This window comes from Ambystoma mexicanum, chromosome 1q (genome assembly GCF_040938575.1).
Source record: "Ambystoma mexicanum isolate Mex_15411 chromosome 1q, UKY_AmexF1_1, whole genome shotgun sequence".
Lineage (NCBI taxonomy): Eukaryota > Metazoa > Chordata > Amphibia > Caudata > Ambystomatidae > Ambystoma > Ambystoma mexicanum.
Window position 1 is genome coordinate 848,190,314 of NC_090922.1, and position 21,376 is coordinate 848,211,689.

The following is a 21,376-nucleotide window of genomic DNA, read 5'->3' on the forward strand; positions in this document are numbered from 1 at the left end:
TCATTCCTCCATGTTGTGTTAAACTGTTAAATCCAGATACCAGAAGAAGGGAGTCATTCTCCTGGCAACAAGAGCTGAAAAGACATTCTGATACAAAGTGTTAAAAGATAAGCAGTGTGCCTGACAGAGAAACCTGCTACAAATTTGTCTTTTGTGTTGGAGGACAATTTTGACCCAGGGAAGGGGATCTTTCCCCTAAGAAGAAACCAAAACCGGGAAGTGAACATTTATCCCAAGCCCAGAAGAAGGGAGACCTTCTTCTGCACCAGGAAGGTCTACTTTACCTCTAGTTTAGTTTTAAGAGTAATGGACATTCTGACAGAACCGTTAGTGTTTTAGTTGAGGCAGGGAAACTCCTCTTAGAGATAGGGAATGTTAGGTTTTATTTTTATTTTCCTGATGAATAAATCTCTATAGCAATCACCATGCCACTTGTGTGTCAGTCTCCTCCTTCTGAAACCTTAAACATGCAAAAATAAAAAGGGAAATCATTTATGCAATGGCTGTAAATGGTGATAGCTTCACATAACATGAGCAAGTAAAAGTAACTGCATTTTTACTCACCAGCAGATGCTTTTAGTTGTAGTAAAGGAGGACGTACACCACCGGGTGAAGTAGGATTCATTGCATCTGAGAAACAAAATATAAAATATTCATTAAATGAGATAAATGACACAACTTAAACTTGCTTGAAAAGACTGCATAATTATTATCAATATCTCTATGGTGTGTGATGTGTTTCTTAAATTATGCAATCATAATATTGCACTAATATATATATCATTATGAGACACTGGTGCAGTCTTATGCTTGACAACAATCTTGGTCCAGTGCTGCCTAAATGCCCGATTTTGAATTACAAACAAGCACTGCAATTAAAGGACAGATTGGTCTCCAGCTACTTATCCCCTGTTGAGAAAAACTCTGCTAGGACCAATTGGTTACCAGGTTTACTTAAAGGTTTTACTAAGTGCCAAAAATGTAAGGCCTGCCCCCATGCTACTGTATGTAAATCTATACATCCTATCACAGGCCTTGAAATTAAGAACAAACATGTTATTAATTGTGATACTCCATTTGTTGTGTATGTCCTTGCATGTCCCTGCTTGAAATGGTTCGTAGGGTCCACTACATGTAAATTAAAGCTCAGAGTTTTGCAGCATCTTAGAGCCATCAAGAATTTTGACCCTACGTACCCGATGGCCAAGCATTTCAGGCAGGAGCATGACAGTGATTTTCATTTACTCACGTTTTTTGCTGTGGCCCATGTCCCGACCCACCAGAGAGGAGGAGACCGAACCTTGTAATTGAGACAATTGGAGACTAGGTTCATTTTGGATTTTGATACTAAATATCCAAATGGTCACAACGTGGATGAGGAGCTACACACATTTATGGGTACTTGAGAGGGTTGCACTCTTTGCTCTATCCTCTTTCCCTCTTCTTCCTTTGTTGATTCTGGCTATTTAATACTGTTTCTCATAGAGACTAACATGGTACACCGCCCTGGCCTGGGAATGGCCTCTTTAATTTAATCTTATTATTTGTGCAATTTCACAATAGATCCTTTTTCTTTTTGGCTCTAGGGCTGCCTTGTTTCTGTTAACATTCGGGGAACGTCACTATGATTTTTTGCATGACATTTTTATTTCAATCTGTCTTGCGTTTTCTTTTGTAGAAAATATCTCCCCCTCTATTGTCGCCCTTTCTCCATCTTTGTTATTATATAGGTCCATTAATGGTACTGCTTCTTGTTCTCAGGGATTTGCACTTTATTATGTGGTTTTAAATGTTGTAGACCTAAAGGTTACATACTAATTTAATGCAATTGCACTTTAGCTTTCAACTATGCTTATTTTATAATGGTAGGTATTACAAAAAGAAAGATATCGGTTTACATATGCACTTGCACTTTATGGTTAACAATGTTTCTGATTGTATACTGCTGCTGTATTAATACATTTGCACTGAAATGCATTTGAATTTTATGCCCTTTTCTTGGGTTGTAAAATGTATGAGATCCTTTATGAATGCACTTGCACTTTATGGTTTCTCTGAAACATGTTCCAATTCCATGGTTGCTGTATTGACACGATTGCATTTGTCTCTGGTGTCAACATCTGCTATAAACCTACAACGCAACTACATCTATGGACTTGCACTAGCACTTTATGATTTTTATTACTGGATGTAATGTTTTCAATCTTGGCTACATTTTATCTGTTGTAATCTTAGATATGTTTTTTTAAACTGCTTTATTTCGCAACTTGTGCAACGACTGTGCCTAATCCATTGCATCATTGGGTTATACTAGGTTCTACTACAGCCTAACATGGCCGCCTTATTTTCATGGTATAGTGTAGGACCCAATGGAGATGGGCGAAATAGTAAAGGGACTACATTTTAATATCTATGTTGATTGTTTCCTTCATTCCCCTAACGTGACCAAGCGCGAAACGCGTTGTTCAGGACTCCCCCTTGGTGTCCTGTTTTGTTTGTTGTGTGTGCCTTGCCGTTATTTTTTCTCTATATATATATATTCAGTAAAAAAACATTGTTAAAGGGACGATATGGTTAAGTTGCGCTACTAAAAACCTATGAAATTGAATAAAAAAACATTTTGACACCTTGCGACAAAAGCTCCCCAAACAAATACCCAGTACTACTGATGACATTCCTACAGATATATCCTCCTCTGATGTTGATACTACTGAAAGCGAAGGTGAACAGCCCTCTAGAAAACTTAATTTTTTAGAGGAAATGAGACTGTTAGGTATGGAGGGCAAGCTAAACAGCGGCAAGAAATCCAGAGGACGAGGAAGAGGAAAATCATCGAGCCAAAGAGGCAGAAAAAAACATGGAGGGGAAGGCCTAGCATCCACATCAACCGCGGACAAACCGGAACGACTAACGCGCTCTGGAGCAAAGAAATAGTTCACAAGACCATGAGGTCACCAGACATGGCTATCATTAATCTGTCCACCCACCACCTTACTGCCAAGGAGACTAATGTACTCCAAATGGGCCTTAATTTCTGCCCACGTCAAGTTATGATTATGCTGAAACTCGGATAGACTTTGACAAATACATGCGTAAAGTTAGATTGAAAAAAATCTTTGCCATGTATCCACCAAAATCTAAACCTAAATCCAACTTCCAGGGAGGCACTGATGTCTCCAGGCAAGATACGTTAACTTTGAGGGACTTGGAATATCTAGAGACCGAAAGTGATATAGTCACTGATATTTGGGACCAAGAATCCCCTTTATCATATGTTGATACTGCCTGGCCAGGGAAAACTCAACTCAAAGCTAAATCACGTTTCAACCCAGTATTCAATCCAGGGGGACATGTTGAGGCTTTTCAAGATTTGGTTGTCCACGATTTTAAAAAAATCAGGAAGAAAAGGGCGCCACATAAAACCAATCTTACCTTGTCATAACAATGCACCATTGAACGTTTGAGTGCCATGACGGAGTGTATTATCAAACCATCAGATAAAGGCATGAATATTGTCCTCATGAACCGTTGTGACTACATTAAAGAAGCCCACAGACAACTGCTGAACAAGGACTGCTATGCAACATTAACTGAAGATCCTTCTGAAATCATGAGCAATAAACTCGACCATCTTTTGCAGACATGGAAAGAGAGAGACTTGTTGGATGAGGACATTTGTTCTTACTTACATCCTAGTTTCCCTGTGATTCCAACTATCTATTTTCTGCCCAAAGTTCATAAGAGTCTTATTAGACCCCCGGGCAGGCCAATAGTCACACTTTGCGGGGCTCTGTTAGAAAACACTTCGAGATTTATAGATGAGATTTGGTGTCTTTTGTTACTACTCTGCCTTCTTATCTTAGGGACACCAAAGACTTTCTCAGCCGCATAGAAGGTATACCATGGCAATCCACCTATTTATTAACAACACTGGATGCAGTCTCTCTCTATACGTCTATATGACACATAGATGGTCTCAAAGCTTGTGAATATTTTTTGCATACGGAATCCTTGAATTTTCTTCAGCACTCACAGATGATCCTTGAAATCTTGCTTTGTCTTACTAATAATTGTTTTCTCTTTGACAAGCAGTTCTTTATGCAATTACAAGGGACTGCCATGGGATCTACATTTGCCCCCCTCCTATGCCAATTTGTTGATGGGTTGGTGGGAGAAATTTGTGGTATGGCATCCCAGAAACAGCCAATACACATCTAAGATTGCCCTTTGGCTAAGATATATTGATGACTTGTTCGTCATTTGGGGCGGTACTAGTGCAGAATGGTTGGATTTTGTTACAGTTTTGAACACCAATGATCTCAACCTACAATTCACTGAGAGCCACATCAAGACTGCTATCACTTATTTGGATATTCTTCTTACTGTGGCTCAAAGTGAATTGATTACCAACTTATACAGAAAACCCACGAGTTCTAATATCCCACTCCATGCCAAGAGCAACCACCCCACTGCCCTTAAATGGAGTATCCCTTATGGGGAGTTCATTCACATTCGAAGAAATTGTTCTAGGATTGAAACCCTCGACTGCGAATGTGCCCTGATGGCAAATAAATTCAAGCAACGAGGGTACCCTAAGAAAATTTTGGAGAGAGCCTTTTTGAAAGCTAGAGGTAAAGATCGGTCTCTATTATTGCTAACAGACACTCAGAAGCATATAACCACTGACACCAGTGAGACATGGCTTATTTTGACATGTGGTGTAGGAGCCCATAATATTCGACAAGTCATACAACGTCATTGGCATATCCTTAAATCTGATGAACATTTAAACACTATTTTAGGTGATCGCATTAACATTACTTTTCGCAGATCTGCCTCGTTTAAGGATACATTGGTTCCAAGTTTCATGAAGCCCATTGACTATGCATTGACCGGCAGTTGGGTAACTGTAAAACCATGGGGCTTCTACAAGTGCTCCAAATGTAAAGCCTGTACTTACGCTGTAAACAAGACATGTTATACACATCCGATTCTGGGGAGTAATATCAAGATCACATCCAGAATAACTTGTGATACGGATCATGTGGTTTATGTTTTGAATTGTCCTTGCAACATGTGGTATGTGGGGTGCACGAAAGACAAATTGAAGTTAAGAATACTTCAACATATTAGAGCCATCAGAAATATTGATTCCAACTATCCTATGGCTCTACACTTCCAGTCTCAACATGGCAGTAGATTGGAGGGTTTCTCCTTTTTTGGAATTCAGACAGTACCCAAATCACCTAGAGGTGGCAATCGGGAGTTATTGTTGAGACAATCAGAAACCAGGGCCATTTTGGACCTTGAGACCAAAAAACCGAGGGGCCACAATTTGGACGAAGAGCTATACATGTTTTTAGGTACCTAGTAGTATATATTTATGGAACTTTTTCTTTGCATTTTGTATAACATACTAGGCACCTCTAACATATCTGTGTATTTTTTTATGACCCCTATGTGCTCAACTGTTTTTTACCAATTGATCTCCGCCATTTTGTCCCTCTTCTTTATCTTGCTGACGTACATCACAGGTTGTTTTTCTCATGGGATTATGAAGTTTTGATTGTATACATTTGTTTTTAGCATGATTAGTAGTAGGGTCTTTTTTCTTTTAATATTTATCATTACGATGAATATTTTTACTCTGATGTTTTTTGGGATTCCTTTAGCTTTCTGACATTGTCCTACATCCTGTCTTGGACTTTTGTTTGGGTACTTTACATGTCTCACCTGTTTTGATGCTGATATTACATATATATATATATTTTCCTAACAAGCTGTAGCAGGTTAGTTATGATAGCAGTGAGTTACCTATATTGGGCATTTTATTGGTCATATGCACTTTGCACTTTATTGCTGATGAAATCGTTGTCTATTCTCCAGTTGTCCATGTATGCACTTTCCTCTGATTTGCAACCTATCACAGAGACAGACAGGAGTATTTTTTAACATTTTGATACTAAGGTATTTTACTATTTTGTGATTTTTTAAATTCTTCTCTGATAATGAATTGTATAATTTTATGATTGACATAAACACTATATTTAGGAATATATTAGTGCATCCATGGACGTAGAGCACTGTGCATCTTATTTTTTACTATTGAGAGGACAACATGTTTTCATCTTCTTTTCCTTACCCCCTCTATTTTACATATGCTATTCTGCATCATTGGTGTGGCCATTAAACACCCGCGTCTGCCGCCGCCTCCTCCCCAGTCCATTCAGCCATAGTGTTTGCGCACTTGTCGTAACATTTTGAATTGTGTAACATCTACATATTTTGTAGATGACTGTGGTGCGTACCTTGTTTTTGGAGTAATTTACTACTGTGATACTTTTTGCTGTTACAATATGGCCACCACGTGCTCATCACTTTTGCATTCATTTGTGAATGGGGACACTCTGTGTATTTTTTACCATAGAGGTTTTAAAGCATTTTTAAGGAGTCCTTTTTCAGTGTTATTCTCTACCTACGTGAACAAGCGGTCAGCGTACCGTGAAACGAGTTGTTTGCCAGGCTTTCCCTTTTGATGCACTTTTACTAAATAAATAATACTTGTGCTGCCTGGACCTGCTGTCTTGCCTCTTCATTGCTGGGACTGGACTTCTTTTCCCCGCTTTTCCCCGCTTCTCTCGGAGTGCAATCCGTTGGATTTGCCCTGTCTCAGGGCATACTTTTCCTTTTGAATATATATATATATATATATATATATATATATATATATATTCAGTGAAAAACATTTGTTAAAGGGACGTTATGGTTCCAAGTAAAACCGAAAAACCCTTGAAATTCGCCAGTTATGGTAAACTAAGCAACCATAACTCGCGCCACCACCGTGCACTGCTAAGACTAACACCCAGGACATCAAAGACAGTACAACTGTTCGTAGTGTTCGCTAGCAACATGAAACTGTACTAAGAACACACGCGGTGTCCTGAATTGTTCGTAAACAAACAAAAATTAAAGTGTCCTAAAGAACACTATACCTGTCCGGTACTGTTCGCTAGCAAGTCCAAACTGTTCTAGGAACGCTATTGGTGTCCTGAAATGTTCGTACGTAAACGAAAATGGAGGTGTCCTGAAGAACACTATACCTGTTCGTAGTGTTCGCTACCCAATTGAAACTGTTCTAAGAACACAATTGGTGTCCTGAAATGTTCGTACATAAACAAAATTACATGTGTCCTGAAGAACACTATATCTGTCCTTACTGTTCGCTACCAAGTTTAAACTGTTCTTAGAACACACACGGTGTCCTGAAATGTTCGTTTCACGTGTGACGCACTTTTAATTACTTCAGAACCCGAACAGTGTTCGTAGGACATCAATGCGCATGCGCTAACCAATCTCCGTGCACTTGGTGTCCTGCGAACAGGCGCTTCCTTTGCGGACTAGTTCGCAAACGGATCATATGACCGCGCCCACGCTCATCGTGTGTCCTGAAATGCGGACACTGTTCGTGTCCCCGAGCAATTTAAAAGTACATTTTCAGTTAATCCATAATATTTTTCAATAAAATCTCACCATGGCAAAAGTCCCACATAGCAATCTTGAGTTTCTATATACCTTTTGAAACTTTCTGATCCTTTTTTTGTGTTCGATCTGTCCGCGGACAGTACGCATGTCCGCGAACCGCGCACAAGCACCCCTATAAAAGACCACGCCCAAGAGCTTATTCCCATTGTGTTTCTGGCTATTCTTCAGAACACAGTGATTTTTGCTGCCACCTGCAGACTACACCAGCATCGAGATGGCATCCTTGGCTGCTGAACTGCCACTTGGTGCTGCACCTGCTTCAGCACCACCCCCACCCCATCCACCACCACCACCTCCCCAAGGGCCTGAAGAGGGGAACAGGAGTGAGGATGCGGAGGAGGAAGAAGAGGATGATGAGAATGAGGTAGAGGAAAACCCTACTACCCGCACTAGGCGTGAGTCTTGGGTGTGGCGGTTATTTACCATTCATGGTAATGTTCCTAAGGCTTGTGCGAACCGTGTTACCTGCAATTAGTGCAAAATGATACTCAGTCGCGGGAAGCACGGAAAGTACAGCTTTGGGACCACTACTATGAAGCGACACCTGAGGTCATTTCACTCTGGGGCTATTCGCAGGGTTGTACCTTGCGAAGAACGTAGCAGGTTGATTTCCTCTACTTCATCCTCTGTTTCTGATCCTGTCACCACAAGGACCACCTCTCAAGCTGCCTCACAGGCCATACAGAATGCTGATGATCCTTACCTTTCGAGGGTCAGAGTTGTATGTATGTACTGTGACACAGTACTCTGCAGGGGGGAGCGACTTTCGGAGTGCTTTTGAGACTATCGTCTCAGGGCACGAGAAGACCTGCTCACTACCCAAATAAAACCCACTCTACATCTTCCTCTCTCAGCTCACCCTTTCTTATCCCTGTGGTTGGTGTCCCCCCCTTTACCCTCCTTTACCCTCCTCTCCTAGTGTGTCGTGTCTGAAAAACCAAAAAAATACAAAATTACAAAAATAAAAAAAAAATAAGGCTCTTTTCAGAGCCGCCTTTCCCAGTTAAAAAATAGAAGTGAAAATAAATGTAAATAGAAGTGAAAATAAATGTATTTTGTATTTTTTAGAAGTCCACGGACAGTTCGCGAAACATTAAAAAAATTGGGTTGCTACTCCATCACAAACATTGTAATTTTCTCTGGAAAGAAGTGGTGGCTCTGAAAAGAGCCTTTGGGTGGTGTTTGTAAGTCAAAAATTGTAAATGCTTAACATCTACTTCAAAATCGTTGTTGTAATTCCAAAAAAGGTCGCAATGCATTTTCTACATTTCTCAGAAAAATCTGATTGCCAGCATAAGTAAGATGGACTCCATCTCTGCGAAAAATGTATGTACTAAAAAACATAATATTTTCATTGTGAAAAGAAGACATGCCAAAATCTCTTAGAAAGGCACAAACAGCCTTATTAACATTGCGCCTTGCTTTTTCCATTTGTGGACCAAATGAAGAAGAACGAAGCCACATTTGTCTCTGCGCAATCCGTGAAAATATCACTTGAGAATTAGGAAACATGTCCATAACCTTCCTAAGTCCTTCTTTCATAGCAAATTGCAAAGAAATTCCAGTCACATGTCCTAAACTGTTCCCTCCACAATGAATTACAATTATGTCTGGATGTTGCTCTGTCTCCAAAGTAGCACAGAGAGGTAGCAAGTCCAACCACTTCATTCCACGTACTCCATGCCAGTGTACTTCCACATGTGGGAATCCAAGATCTACAGCTACTCCACAGCTTTCTGCATGCACCTTCAACCAATGTATCCACGAATCTCCTAAAATCCAAACAATCTGTTTTCTGAAACACACAGCCATAGCTATCTTTTGTTCTCTCAGCAAAAAGAGTATCTGAGAAAATCTCTCCTGGCACAACACACCCACCAAACTTTACTGACCAATCCCTTGCTCTGCTCATTCTAATTTGCATGCCTCCCCACCCCAAAATCCCCGGATGTAAAACGCAATGTCCGTGGACTACCTCCATGTCCGCGGACATATCGTAACATGGACAGTCCTTCTACCATTTCCACTACACACTCTCTGCCATTCCCTCATTGGATGTACCTCAAAAATCACATGACCATCCCCCAATCACATTCAAGACCTCTACATCTAACTGCATCCTCATAGATCAGCACTGCAAATGTACTCTGAATCTCTCTGAGTACAAGTGTCATATCATTGGAAAGCAGCATCTACCAGAAATACTGTACAAGTCTCCAAGATTTCTACTTGCAGCTGCATGCATATCGATATGCATGAACACAAACTACAGGTATACATATTTTCTGTATAGTACATGTACAATTCTTATAGATTCATATAAACAAATTAACTGACTTTTAGCTTGTATAACCTATAAAATGAACTTACTGTCCTATAATCAACTGTCACTTCCAAACATATCTGCTATTTAATTTCTTTTTACACACACATTTGCAAAGCACGTTGAACTAACATATTTAAAGTACAATATAAAGAGTTAACATACTCAAACAAAATTGCATGCACGCACTATGTTCAAATATCAAACAACAATACTTGTACAAAACATAAAAATCAATGTCTAAATTAAAATCAGTGCTATATACAAACAAAATTACTAATTTGATTACTACTCCTGCCAGTGGAACAGCAAAATAAATGAGACTATTACAAACTTTCTTCAGAAGCTGCAATGGAACTACACAGAGTATTAAAACAAATGAAAATGCTACTAACACGTGGGTAAGCCCGGACACCCCATTTCATCAACTGGGTGTAGAAATAGACAACAAAGGAAGATACCTGATAATGTGGGGTACGCTGGAGAACTCAGCTATGCATAGTGAACTCATATTTCCCCCAATACGGTATACCCTCCCACCTCAAGAAGCTATGCGCCAAAATGATGCTCCATAGAGACCACACTCTAATATGGGGAGGAGATTTCAATTGTGTCATGAACGCTGAATTTGACAGGTCTACCACACCACGCACACCCAACAACCTTTCTTTCCAAGCCCTCCGCAGAGCTGTGGAGGATTTACACATGACAGACATCTGGCGGGACCTGCACCCAGTCGACAGATCCTACTCATTTTACTCGGCCCCCCACAACCTCCACACCAGGATAGACTATTTCTTCATAGACAATGAGCTAACCCTGCAGGTTGAATCTGCGAACTACCTGGGTAGATCAATATCGGATCACTCCCCACTGATACTGCAACTTTGTCTGAGAGGCCCTAGACCTCCTATCCCGATGTGGCGCATGTCAATAGAGGCCTTGACCGATCCCGCATTCAAAGAAACCCTAGCTGAGAAGCTTGAGGAATACATAGAGTTTAATAAGGGTTCAGTCGAAAAATGGAGTACATTTTGGGAAGCAATGAAGGTGGCAACGAGGGGAGAGGTAATTGCCGAGGCAGGTGGGATCAGGAGGCAATTGAGACAGGAACTAGAGTCTCAGGAGGAAAAGATCAAGCACCTCGAAAACATTCTCCCCCCAACGATTGAGACGGAAACCAGGCTGAAGGAGATCAGAGAAGACTGTAAAATTGCATGGGAGAGGCTCTCGAAGTTCTACTTCTCCGCACGAACTGTGAAGGCACACAAAGAAGCGGACAAACCAGGTAGGATACTAGCCTGGCTATGCAGGAAAGAACACCCGAGGATAGCACTAAATCTCATTAAGGACAGCAAGGGCACAGCCCACAGGACACAGCAAGCAATAAACAACACTTTTCTGACTACTATGCCGATTTATACGCCCACACCAACCGAATACCCGAGGCAGACATAAAAGACACCTTGGCGGAAGTCGGTCTACCCAAATTGAACCAGAAGCAGAGAAACATGCTGGGAGAGCCCATCACGCCCGAGGACATATCCGAGGCGATCAGATCCCTCTCCACGAGCAAAACCCCTGGAACAGACGGCCTTACCTAGGAGTTCTACAAGGCGTATGAGGAGATCTTATCCCCCATACTGCAAGAAGTTTATGCAGAGGCATATGAAACTGGAATATTACCGAGTAGCATGAGAGAGACCCTTATAGTCCCAATGCTTAAGCCTGGCAAACCACCCGAAAACTGTGACTCATACCGCCCACTAGCGCTCCTGAATTACGACAGCAAAATACTAACGACCATACTGGCAAAAAGGCTTTCAAGAGTAATAGGTACCCTGGTACATGAAGACCAAACTGGCTTCGTCCCAGGACGCAACACCACGGCCAACTTGAGAAGACTCCAGCATGTAATAGCACAGACGGCCGAATCCACCGAAGACCTGGCTGTACTGTCGCTAGATGCCATCAAGGCGTTCGATTCGATTTTCTGGGAGTGGCTGATCGAGACCCTGAGGGAATTCGGACTTGGCGAACAATTTGTTCGATGGATCGAGGTGCTCTACAACAACCCGGTTGCGAGAGTGAAGACTGGGGGCATGATATCAGAGGCTTGGGCCATCCAAAGGGGAACTAGACAGGGATGCCCCCTCTCGCCAATGATGTACATCCTGGGGCTGGAACCGGTGGCAATCTACTTCAGGAAACAGCTTTTTGATGCAGGTATCAGCCTGGGTGGAACGGACAATATCATCTCCCTATACGCCAATGATGTCCTCTTGTATCTACGGGACCCCCAAAGAAACGCCCCTACAGCCCTGGATATCCTAGACAATTTTGCAAAATACTCTGGGATAAAATTCAGCCGCCAGAAATCATGTTCCTTCCCTTTGGCTGGACTCAGAGGCAGGAACACAGACGAACTCCCTGAGATCGGGATCCAATGGCAAGTGGAGGCGTTTCGCTACCTGGGCCTCACCATCAAGCACACGCCGGTCTCCACCCACGAATGCAACACGGCGGTGGCCATGTCCGGAGTACGCAGATCCATCAAATCCTGGTCGAAATTGCCGCTTTCTATGATGGGTAGAGTAGCAATATCCAAAATGATAATATTGCCTAGATTTCTCTATTATTTCACTAACATAACATACTATATTCCATCACCCTTCTTCAGGAAGTTGGAATCCCTGCTCAGAGACTTTCTTTGGGGTCGAGCCAGGCACAAGCTCATGCTGAGCATCCTCACACTTCCCTACGCCGAGGGTGGCGTCCAGCTGCCTGATTTCCAGAGGTATTACCTGGCGGCACAACTGACTCATATCGCAAAATGATTGTGCGATGACCCTTCAGCAGAGACGAATCTCCTGCGCCAACTAACCTCACCCATGCACCCTAAGGAACTAATATGGAACAAGCAAGTTGGGCCCTCTGACCCACCCATCATAGCACGTTTGGGGCGACAGGTATGGACAAAAGTCACCTCCATGCTTGGGCTACGGCACTCATACGCACCTGAGATTCCCATGCTGGCAGACATATGCAAAACCGCCAGCGACTTATCGGCAATGAGGAGATGGGAGCACTCTGGCCTCTACACATGGGGAGACATGTTTACCGAAGGGCTGTTTAGGGAATTTGAATCGCTGCAACAGATAGACGGACTCACCCCAGGACAATTCTTATGGTACCAGAAGGTGAGACATGTTGCCGAGAAATGGAATGTATGGCCCGAGGAGCCGAACACACACCCCCTTGTGCAGGAGATGTATGGTGTCAGTGATGGCTGGAAACCGACGTCGAGGTTATACATCCAAATAAATGACAGGTCCAACCCAAGAAGTGCACGTCTGAAAGAGAGATGGGAGCCCGATTTAGGGACTGAAATCACAGAGGGAGAATGGTCGAGGGCCCTATCATACCCGAAGGAGATATCCCGGAATGCGAGGTTCAGGCTAATTCAGCTCAATATCCTCTATAGGACTTACATGACCCCACACAGGATAGCCACATTCTCCGACAAGGTTGCCCCGACCTGCCCATGGTGCACTTCCGATCATGCCGACATGATCCACATGTTCTGGACCTGTCCGAAAGCACAGAAACTTTGGTCCGCCGCTGAACAGACCTGCAGGAGGGCTGGGCTGGAGATATATGAATGGACACCTAAGGAATGCCTCCTGGGCACCCATCCGAGGCTGAGTAAAATCAAACACTCGGTGAAGTTTATGGACACTGCATGTGTGCTCACGAAGAGAACAATTGCCATGGCCTGGAAATCCCCGACTGGCCCCAGGTATGAACCCTGGATTAAGGAGATGTTAAGATGGACGGCAGCCGAAACCAGAGCGTGGGAGGAAGGGAATAGCCGAGGCGGAGAAGACTCGTGCACCGCACTGGAGGCCTGGAAGACCCTTCTGAGAGACCTGATTTTTTCAACGAGCCACAAGCCCCCTTGAATCTACCCCCCTGAATCTCATTGTAAGTTTGACCGAGAAACTGCAATATCAAACTCGCACTCGCACCCACATCACACCCCACCAAGATCAGCCAGACCCCATCAGACCCGAGACAAGGGTTCCAATAGGAAACGAGGAGCCCAACAACTCAGAGGACATACGGACAGTTAGTGTTACTATTGTTGTTTGTTAGTTGTTTAATCTTACCAATGCTTTAATTTGCATATATGTTATGTACTAGATGATTCAATCCTCACCATGCTCATGATGGTTTAATGCACATATATATAAATGCCAATAAAAACATTTAAAAATAAAAAATAAAAAAAATAAAAAAATAGATGAAGTGTGCATGGTCTCCAACCTAATGTTGGCTTTGATTCACCTAATATTACAAGAAGTACTCAAAACAAACTACGAAGAGCTCTTTGGAGGAAAACACATTATTGTTTTCGGAGATCTTCTTCAATTGACACCAGTGAAAGGTGAGCCTATTTTTAAAACCTTAGGACACAAACTCTGCCGTAAAACTGTTGGCAGCATTGGAAATGTCAACCTTTGGCAACATTTCCAATACAGAGAATTAACAGAAAACATGCGCAATCTGCAGATCTTATTTATGCCAACATCTTAAAAAGTATTAGAGTTGGTATATTATCTCAAGAAGCACACGCAATATTGAAAACCCGGCACATTCATGCACTTTATGGTGATAATGCATGTGCTACGGATGTTATAGAACAATTAGCCCACAAAAATGTCAATTGTATGACCTTAATGCCAACTCTTGCAAGCTGTTTCAAATTCAATGAAACAATTTTAAAAAAAGAAATGCAACCAATAATTGAAATTAGTGCCACAGACAAACTAGACATACATAGTATGACACTACCCATGTGTGAACAAACCACAACGAGACCAAATAGTTTAGAAAATTCAATCTCCAACACAGCTGGATTGGAAAAAATATTAAATTATCCTTAAATTGCAGAGTAATGCTTAAACGTAACCTTGATGTGGAACAAGGACTAGTTAATGGAGCACTGTTGGCTTTCAAACATACCCACGTGACAAAAACATTCAGTTTGTCAATATTCTCTTTGGCAAACTTTCAGAAGTGAAAAGGATAGGATGCTCAACAGCTCGATTCCTTTTCTTCAAAGACATGTATGTACGCCGAGAACAATTTTCTCTAACTCTTACATACGCAGTCACCATTCATAAATCACAAGGTCTTACCCTAGACAAAGCATTGATAGACATTGGTAACCTAGTCTTTAAAGAAGGCCTGAGCTATGTAGCACTATCACGGTTACGTACACTTGACGGTCTATTTCTAATCAACTTTGATGCAAGTAAAGTAAATGCTGATATTCCTTGCATTTTAGAATACAGTAGACTTTGTTCACTATACACCCCCCATTTAAAAACATATCCTGTTCCACAAAAAGTAAAATGTTCTAAAAGAAAACTAAATCAAACAGAAATGCAACAGGATGTAACTGCAAATCCTCCAAAGAGAATAAAAAACGAATACTTCATCAAGTACCACAAACAAAAAAGAAACTATTAGGGAAAGTAAACCAGGTACTTCTTCAAAAAAGGAAGACAAACTCAAAAAAAGCACTCAGATATAGAACTACCTGGTCCATTTAAACTTTCAAATGTAATTGGTGTAAGTTGCTACGCAAATGTATCAATGAATATTCTATTTCAATTACCACCAATTGTTGACAACATTTACTTACACAGTACAGACCAATTGTGTTTGCACATGTTAGTACTTCATAGAAACACAACAAACAATCCTGACAACAAGTATAGTGTTTATGGAATAAGACAACAATTGGGCTACCGTGCTGGAATGGTGAAATTCACTATAAACTCACAGGAAGATCCAGAAGAATTTCTAATGTACTTTCTACAAGTACTGGAAAACAAAAACATACCTATAAATGAAATCTTCCAGATTTCGTACATGTGGAAACATACATGCACTCTCTGCAACAATGTGACACAAGAACAAATCCCCAATGAGCGCTTTGTGTATGTATCAATACCTAATTGTGAATCCGTTACATTTAAACAACTTGTACAAAATGCAAACCACGGTACATTATGTACTACCTGCAATTCGGATAATCGCTCCAGCTTACTAATACAAACACATAGTAAATATGTAATACTAATGCTTCTATGTTACAATGCAGATGGTACCAAAAACAACTGCAAGCTGACTGGATTCACACATGGTCAAGTATCACTTGGTAAGAAAACCTTCACAACAATAGTTGTAATCTACCACACAGGAGCCACAACCAATGCAGGTCACTATACTACATATATAATAAAAATGTGGATGGTTCGGATGTAATGATAGTACCATTACTCTAAAGCAGAGATTACCTGAAAATCTTACAAACACTTATTTAATCTTCTTAAAACCAAAATTTATTAACTAAACTGTACTTAAACATTAACTAAACTTCTATTAAAAAACTATAAACTGTTACAATATGCCAACAGCTATATAACTGCCCCAAGATTCTACAACAACTAAACAGATAAATAAATACTACTAAATTATATAAAAAAATATATAGTTAGAATACACCAACTGGTATCTAACTGCCCCAAGATATTCAATAGCCAAACAGATAAATGAATACCACTACATTATAACAAAAAAGTAGACAGTTAGAATACGCCGACTGGTATCTAACTGTCCCACAATTTTACAATATCCAAACATATAAATCAATACCACTTCATTATAACAAAAAATACACAGTTACAATATGTCAACAGGTATCTACCTGCTCCAAAAATCTGCAACAAGCCAATATATAGAGCATTAGCCAGAAACAACAAGTGAACACTGAAAACAAACAAACAAATAGACTGTAGCATAACAAAAAAGTTTTTTTATTTTTTTATCCAACATGGATTTCTTTTCTCCCACAGACCCAATGATTTTAGCAACAAACACAGAAACTGAGCAAATTGCACAGTACACTGGTTTGTAATCTACTAAATATGAGGGTAAAAAAACATAATGTTGATTATTCAATGTTATAAGTCATTACAAAATACCAATACTAACATGATCTTTTCTTTTATCACAGAAATGAAGAAGAAATACATGTACTCCAGTTACTAAACCAAACAGTAAGTATATTATAATAAGTACAACCATCGCAGCAAATCACACCCATAGTGACTTATAACTTCGGTGCTTATAAATTTGGTCTTGTCCATGCGCCCAAGACTATAGGCCCTGCCCACAGCCACCACAGCATATCACACCCATAGTGGCTTATAACTTTGTTGCTTATAAATTTGTCTTGGATCCCAAAGTTATAAGCCTCTATGGGTGTGATATGCTGCGGTGGTTGTGGCCAGGGCATAGAGTCTTGGGTGCATGGCCGTATGGCCATTCTCCCAAGTCTCTATGCCCTGGCCACAACCACCGCAGCATATCACACCCATACAGTCAAACATTTTAACAATGCCATATGGGCACTTTTAATGTCCGCGGACATGATGAGTGTTCTTAGAACAGTTTCATCTTTCCTACGAACAGTACAGACAGGCATAGCATCCTCAGGACACCCCCATTTTCTTTATTAACGAGCATCCCAGGACACTTGATGTGTTCTTAGAACACTTTCAACTTGCCAGCGAACAATACGGACAGTGTCCTCAGGACACCCCATTTCCGTCCATTTATGAAAATTTCAGGACACTGCATGTGTTCTTAGAACAGTTTCAAACTGCCTGCGAACAAAACGGACAGGCATACCGTCCTCAGGACACACCCATTTCATTTATTTATGAACATTTCGGGACACCGCGTGTGTTCTTAGGACAGTTTCAGCTTGCTTGCGAACAATTCGGACAGAGCTAGCGTATTTTAATGTCCCCGGACATGATGAGTGTTCTTAGAACAGCTTCATCTTGCCTACGAACAGTATGGACAGGCATAGCGTCCTCAGGACACCCCCATTCTGTTTATTTATGAGCATCCCTGGACACATATGTGTTCTTAGAACACTTTCAACTTGCCAGCGAACAATACGGACAGCGTCCTCAGGACACCCCCATTTCGTCCATTTACGAACATTTCAGGACACATGATGTGTTCTTAGAACAGTTTCAACTTGCCTGCGAACGAAACGGACAGGCATACCGTCCTCAGCACACACCCATTTAGTTTATTTTCGAACATTTCGGGACACCACGTGTGTTCTTAGGACAGTTTCAGCTTGCTTACGAACAATTCGGACAGGGCTTGCGTCCTCAAAACACTCCCATTTCGTTTATTTACGAACATGCCAGGACACTTGATGTGTTCTTCGAACAAATTCATCTTGCCTACGAACAGTATGGACAGGCATAGCGTCCTCAGGACACCCCCATTTTGATTATTTATGAGCATCCCAGGACACATGATGTGTTCTTAGAACACTTTCAACTTGCCAGCGAACAATACGGACAGCGTCCTCAGGACACCCCCATTTCGTCCATTTACGAACATTTCAGGACACATGATGTGTTCTTAGAACAGTTTCAACTTGCCTGCGAACAAAACGGACAGGCATACCGTCCTCAGCACACACCCATTTAGTTTATTTTCGAACATTTCGGGACACCACGTGTGTTCTTAGGACAGTTTCAGCTTGCTTACGAACAATTCGGACAGGGCTTGCGTCCTCAAAACACTCCCATTTCGTTTATTTACGAACATGCCAGGACACTTGATGTGTTCTTAGAACAATTTCAACTTGCCTATGAACAGTACGGACAGGTATAGCGTACTTAGGACACCCCCATTTTGATTATTTACGAACATCCCAGGACACATGATGTGTTATTAGAACAATTTCAACTTACCAACGAACAATACGGACAGCGTCCTCAGGACACACCCATTTCGTTTATTTACGAACATTGCAGGACACCACAAGTGTTCTTAAAACAGTTTCAGATTGCTTGCGAACAATACGGACAGATGTAGCGTCCTCAGAACACCCCCATTTTGTTTATTTACAAACATCCCAGAACACTTCATGTGTTCTTAGAACAATTTCAACTTGCTTGTGAACAGTACGGACAGGCATACCGTCCTCAAGATACCCCCATTTTGTTTATTGATGAACATCCACCATCCTCAGGACACCCCCATTGTGTTTATTGATGAACATCCCAGGACACATGATGTGTTCTTAGAACAGTTTCAACTTGCCTGCAAACAAAACGGACAGTCATACCGTCCTCAGGACACACCCATTTCGTTTATTTTCAAACATTTCAGGACACTGCATGTGTTCTTAGAACAGTTTCAACTGGCCTACAAACCATACGTACAGGCGTAGTGTCGTCAGGACACCCCCATTTTGTTTATTTAGAACATTTCAGGACATCTGTGTTGTCCGCTGACAAATCGAACACAACAGGCGGGTCTACCACCTAAATAAATACAACATTTAACCCATCTCTTACGCCCCCACCCTCCCCAAACAGTCTTACACACCAGCACACTCTACTAAATAGTATTTTTCCACCAAGTTTCACAGCGCTGTCCGGACGTCCGCAAATCCAAGATGAAAATCTGACGCGCTTCATGCTCTTCACCATCCAATCAGCGAACACGTTGCATGTCCGCGGACATGACGCAAGCCGGTTGGCCAATCAGGACACTGTCTGCGGAGCGTACAGGGAAGTGTGTACACGGACCGAACATAGATATCACACATTTTTTGTGACCTACTTTTTGGTCATTTTTTTAAAAACTACTGGACGGATTTTCACCAAAAGCACGCTTTCGGGACCAAGCCGCTGCTCCTGGTCCAAATTTGGTGAAAATCCGTCCAGCAGTTTGGGCTGTAGGCGTGAGCAAAGTTTTTTCCCCATTCAGTCTATGGGAAAAAAATAAGTTTTGGGACCTTTGGGACCGCCCTTACAACTTTGCCCCCCCTGGACCAAACCTCATCAAACTTTGCAAAATAATTCAGAGTGCCCCATATACTATTTTGTGTAATGTTTGGTGAGGATTCGTCCAGGGAGAGCAAAGTTATAAGCCGCCCAAAAAGTGCTCTTCCTATGGAAACAGCAACTTAACCATAACTACCGTGGCTGTGTATGTGGATGTGATGTCATCTTTGATGTCCTGGGTGTTAGTGTTAGCAGTGCATGGTGGCGCGAGTTATGGTTGCTTATCTTACCATAACTGCCGAATTTCAGGGGTTTTTTCGGTTTTACTTTGAACCATAACGTCCCTTTAACAAAGTTTTTTTACTGAATTTGATAGGTTTTTAGTAGTGCAACTTAACCATAACGTTCCTTTTAACAAAGGACATTATGGTGAAGTTGCACTAATAAAAACCTATACAATTGACGTTATGGTTACAAGTAAAACCAGAAAACCATTGAAATTCACCAGTTATGGGGCCTCATTACGACTCAGGCGGTAAGGGTTTTACGGCGGCGTAAACAGCGCCGACCCTTACCGCCTGAGTACGAGGTCCCTTAGCGCCATGGCGGACTTAACACCTGCTTTTAGCAGGTGTTAAAATCCATGGCGCTAAGGGACCATGGAGTTTATTACGCCACCGTAATTTACGGTGGCGTAATTAACGCCTTCCCCACTCCCGTTATGCCCTATGGGGCAAAAATGGGAATGGGGAAGGGTAAATGGGGATTGGGGACTTACCGCCCCGCCAAGGTCGGAATGGGGCGGTAAGTCCGCCAACCACCATGGCGTAAACGTAGTTTACGCCATGGTGGTAAAGTCACGGCCCAGGCGGTAACATACCGCCTGGGTCGTAATGAGGCCCATGGTAAGCTAAGCAACCATAACTCATGCAACCACGTGAACTGCTATGACTAACACCCAGGACATCAAAGGTGACATCACAATTAATTTTCACATTGCAACTTATCCCGATTCCAAAGAACTTCCAAACATAGCAGGTCCATAATGCCTATGCCCACTTTAACCCAGTTTCCAGTCCCCCATGGTCATGACCAGTAGCCAGATTGTCCAGTGCATTGTCTTTGGCCATAACTCAGACAATGTGGTCAATGCCCATGTCCGCAGTTTATACCTCAGTCACCAAAGGTATATCACAATTTCTTGTACCTACATTTTGACACTTTTGAAAAAATAAAACATGGACTCATTTGCAAACCCATGCTTTCAGGTATTTGGCAATGCTCCTTACATGAGTTTGCTGCCAATCAGCCAATGTTTTATTTTTTCAAGTGTCAAAATCAATGTACATAAAATAGTCATATAACTTAGCCCTCACTTGACAAAATCCATTCAGCCCTTGCCCAAACATTCACGGTTAGGTCTATAATCTTTCTGAAAACTTTTGTACACATTCGTCAAACGGCAACAAAGTTATAAGCCATCTAAAAATGTTAAGACCCCCCGCTAATTTTACCCCCTCTTCATGAAATCCCACCAAACATCATTCATATCTAGGTCTAAAATCTTTTTTCAAACCTTTGTGCAGATTTGTCAAAAGGCACCACATATGTACAC

The 21,376-nt window shown here is 41.7% G+C and overlaps 1 protein-coding gene across 3 annotated transcripts in view; it reads right to left on the bottom strand.

The window, feature by feature from the left end:
- The window catches only part of LOC138537920 (coagulation factor XIII B chain-like), a 656,126-nt gene that overhangs the window by 151,589 nt on the left and 483,161 nt on the right, over positions 1–21,376 (bottom strand). For all 3 annotated transcript variants that reach the window (XM_069641489.1, XM_069641490.1, XM_069641491.1), the window contains one exon: positions 565–630. In XM_069641489.1, the coding sequence (XP_069497590.1) occupies positions 565–630 (66 nt within the window). The remainder of the gene's footprint in view (positions 1–564; positions 631–21,376) is intronic.